The sequence below is a fragment of the Mesoplodon bidens genome (genome assembly GCF_964165515.1).
Source record: "Mesoplodon bidens genome assembly, chromosome: X".
NCBI lineage: Eukaryota > Metazoa > Chordata > Mammalia > Artiodactyla > Ziphiidae > Mesoplodon > Mesoplodon bidens.
The window spans coordinates 117,125,002-117,127,192 of record NC_138163.1 but is presented as its reverse complement, the minus strand read 5'-3'; the positions used below and the strand labels follow the sequence as shown (position 1 = coordinate 117,127,192).

Below are 2,191 nucleotides of genomic sequence, written 5' to 3'. Positions count from 1 at the left end.
AGAAAGACAAATACCGTATGCTAACACATATATACGGAATTTAAAAAAAAAAATGTCATGAAGAACCTAGGGGTAAAACGGGAATAAAGACACAGACCTACTTGAGAATGGACTTGTGGATATGGGGAGGGGGAAGGGTAAGCTGTGACAAAGCGAAAGAGAGGCATGGACATATATACACTACCAAACGTAAGGTAGATAGATACTGGGAAGCAGCCGCAGAGCACAGGGAGATCAGCTCGGTGCTTTGTGACCGCCTGGAGGGGTGGGATGGGGAGGGTGGGAGGGAGGGAGATGCATGAGGGAAGGGATGTGGGAACAGATGTATATGTAAAAATAAAATTTAAAAAAAAATAAATAAAATAAATAAAATTAAATAAAATTAAAAAAAAAAACAATGCAAAAAAAATAGCTGTAAGACAAATAGGTTTTTTACATTTTACAGGAAGATTAAATAATATGGTTTATGTCAATCTGCAATTTTTCCCATTCAATTTGTATTGAAGCTATTGTCATTCTGTAGTATGAAATATATCTCATTTATGTACAGGGGTACAGTGATCCAAGATATCTAAATGCAAGTCTTTAGCAACTTCTATGCTAGTTGTCATTTAAGTAGTTTATTGTTTTAAGCTTTTAGAAAAATATTGTTAGGAAGATTCTTGTATATGCCTCTTGGTGCACTTGTACAATGATTTCTTTAAGATAATATTATGTGCCAAGCACTGTGTTATGTGAGAAAGGTGTTATTATTATCTTTTCATTGCACTGAAGGTAAAAAGTGACTTGTCTAAGTTCACACAGCTAGTAAGTGCTAGATCTGGGAGTTTCACACATCCTATCTAGCATCAGGATCAGTGTTCTTAATAACTACTCTCTATTCCTTGCTTTTAAACAAAATAACTACTGGATCAAACTGTATTCACATTTAAATTTTAATATATGCTGTCCATTTGCCTCCAGAAAGGCAACATCTGTTTACATCTACACTAAGAGGGACATTTTTATTGATACTTCCCTGGCATATCCTTCCAAAGGTGGAAACTGTTTGTTTGTTCTTAGAAGGAAACAATGTAAATATTTTAATAAAAACAATCCCACAGTATTTACTGTCATCTGGTAATAACATAAAGGTGAGCAAAACAATATGAATAAATGCTTTAGAACTACCCTTCTAACAAAGGACAGCTAAAAAAACTGTATTGCCTTCTCAACAATTTCTCACTTCATTGATCATTTCTAGTTGGAAACACTTTGGAGCAGAGTAATGTTATCTCCTTTTAGTATGATCCGACTCAGTTGTTTTCTTGACTTTGTTTTAGAATGAATCTCTTCTGCATCATCTAATACGAGGTCCATATTCCCATCAAGACCAATGATACAGCCCTCTATCTGCATACTCACTTGCTCATAAAGCCACACCTGAATCTGAGATCTATTTTGCAAGTATCTGAAGAAGAGATTGATGGGCTGAACCATCACCTTTTGCACCTTCTGCACCTTCTGGCCCTGGCCCTGGTATGCCATGGTGGAAGCTCACAAAGACCTCACAATCCTGCACACCCTGGAAATTGGTTTTAAGTAAAACAGTAATGGAGAACTCAATACAGATCTTCAGTTACTGATGATGATTAGAACCTGTGCCTTAACGCTATTGTGAGAGAAGGCTGAATTGCCTCTGGAGGAACAGATTGTAGTGTCCTATAAAGCGAACAAGAATGCGTTCATTCTCACCCACTACACGTCTCTTTAACTATGCTTTTATTACTTTATAACAGTTTGAATAAACTATCTGGGTATTTCTGTATTCTCATTTGTCCTGCTTCTAGTATAGGAAATAGAAGGATGAGCAGTCTCTCACAGACTGAAAAGATAATTCTCTTGTCATAGATGTATATATTTTGTTGTAATATATATGTGAGTGACTGTAACAGAAAACTGGATCCACTTCCTAATTACTGTCAGAAACAATGGTTCCTGATTAACTATCCCTAAATCAAAACCACCATTCTGGTTAGATGCCCTCCATCATTTCACTAGCTCATAGAAAAAGTCTATTAAAAATTTTTTTTAAAAAAAGGAGCAACTTAGTTACCTAGTAATATATATTGCCCATGGTTAAAATATCCTTGGGTGTTTGACGTTTTTTGAATGGTAGAGTTTGGCGTTTTGTTATTTGGAAATAAATCAT

The 2,191-nt window shown here is 35.6% G+C and overlaps 1 protein-coding gene across 1 annotated transcript; it reads right to left on the bottom strand.

The window, feature by feature from the left end:
* Positions 1-1,196: 1,196 nt before the first annotated feature.
* On the bottom strand, positions 1,197-1,527 carry LOC308608577 (small nuclear ribonucleoprotein E-like; the record flags this gene model as incomplete). The annotated part of the gene is made up of 1 exon (XM_081221808.1): positions 1,197-1,527. One exon carries the CDS (start codon positions 1,525-1,527, stop codon positions 1,240-1,242), a length of 288 nt encoding a protein of 95 aa, XP_081077934.1. The 3' UTR covers positions 1,197-1,239.
* Between the last annotated feature and the right edge of the window lie 664 nt (positions 1,528-2,191).